The following is a 1,141-nucleotide window of genomic DNA, read 5'->3' as shown; positions in this document are numbered from 1 at the left end:
GACATATCCACGGGTTTAATAATCTTATCTCCACTGAGCTATGTCATTCTGTAATGAATACTGTACATTCAAAGGTCCAAGTGACGTAGCGGCACCAAGTTCACAGGAAGGAATATATCCATTTGTCAAGGTAGATCATTTTATACAAATAAAATTACATGCATAGCTTTGTCACAAAATCAAACATATTTTAGTGAACAAAAAAATTTGATGGTAGAGGTGCTATGAGGCTGTGTGTTTGCATTCTAGTCGGGCCTACTAAATCGACATCAGCATGTTTACATCAGAGTCATTAACATTGAGGCATATTGCTCAACGAGGTATCCTATCATTCCTTAAACATTCTGTAAGTTGTGGAACTCTTTAGAATAGCTCACTATAATAACTCTTGAGAATAGCTCACTATAATAACTCTTGAGAATAGCTCACTATAATAACTCTTGAGAATAGCTCACTATAATAACTCTTTAGAATAGCTCACTATAATAACTCTTGAGAATAGCTCACTATAATAACTCTTTAGAATAGCTCACTATAATAACTCTTTAGAATAGCTCACTATAATAACTCTTGAGAATAGCTCACTATGATAACTCTTGAGAATAGCTCACCATAATAAATCTTGAGAATAGCTCACTATAATAACTCTTTAGAATAGCTCACTATAATAACTTTAGAATAGCTCACTATAATAACTTGGTTAACAGTATTATATTAAAATCCACTCACCCGTGCTCGGCTGGATGCAGCTCCTCCGCCATCCTCCTCACAGTGAACTGTGATGATTATCTGTCATCCATGCAGAGAAACTAAGTTTGAGTGGTAATTGGTAAGACCGCCTCACACACAATCTTTAGGCGTGATAGTAGCCAATAGGAGAGAGCGGGGGGAAATGTAAGGTAAAGTTCGACTCTACGTGTCCAAAAACTAAATGCACCTCCCGCCCCCAAATTAAAAAATATTTTTGCACGACCCTCCTCTTGTACTGTAGAATACATTGAACACCCTCCCCCCTCATAGAATTAACTCAAAATAATATTTAAAACGACAAATACCAAGAACTATTGTGACCCTGTGTTTATTAACGCGGATATGGACTTTGCCCACTTCAGCATGCTTTTACAGCACAATCGACGTCATG

General features: G+C 36.9%; 1 protein-coding gene across 1 annotated transcript in view; it reads right to left on the bottom strand.

The window, feature by feature from the left end:
• The window catches only part of LOC129830714 (1-acylglycerol-3-phosphate O-acyltransferase ABHD5-like), a 20,397-nt gene extending 19,564 nt beyond the window's left edge, over positions 1 to 833 (bottom strand). Inside the window, exon 1 of the mRNA XM_055893357.1 lies at positions 730 to 833. Coding sequence (XP_055749332.1) covers positions 730 to 761 — 32 coding nt within the window. The 5' untranslated portion in view covers positions 762 to 833. The remainder of the gene's footprint in view (positions 1 to 729) is intronic.
• Positions 834 to 1,141: the final 308 nt, after the last annotated feature.

Source organism: Salvelinus fontinalis, chromosome 32 (assembly GCF_029448725.1).
Source record: "Salvelinus fontinalis isolate EN_2023a chromosome 32, ASM2944872v1, whole genome shotgun sequence".
Classification (NCBI taxonomy): domain Eukaryota; kingdom Metazoa; phylum Chordata; class Actinopteri; order Salmoniformes; family Salmonidae; genus Salvelinus; species Salvelinus fontinalis.
Note: the sequence above shows the minus strand (reverse complement) of the source record. Positions and strands in the feature narration are given on the sequence as shown.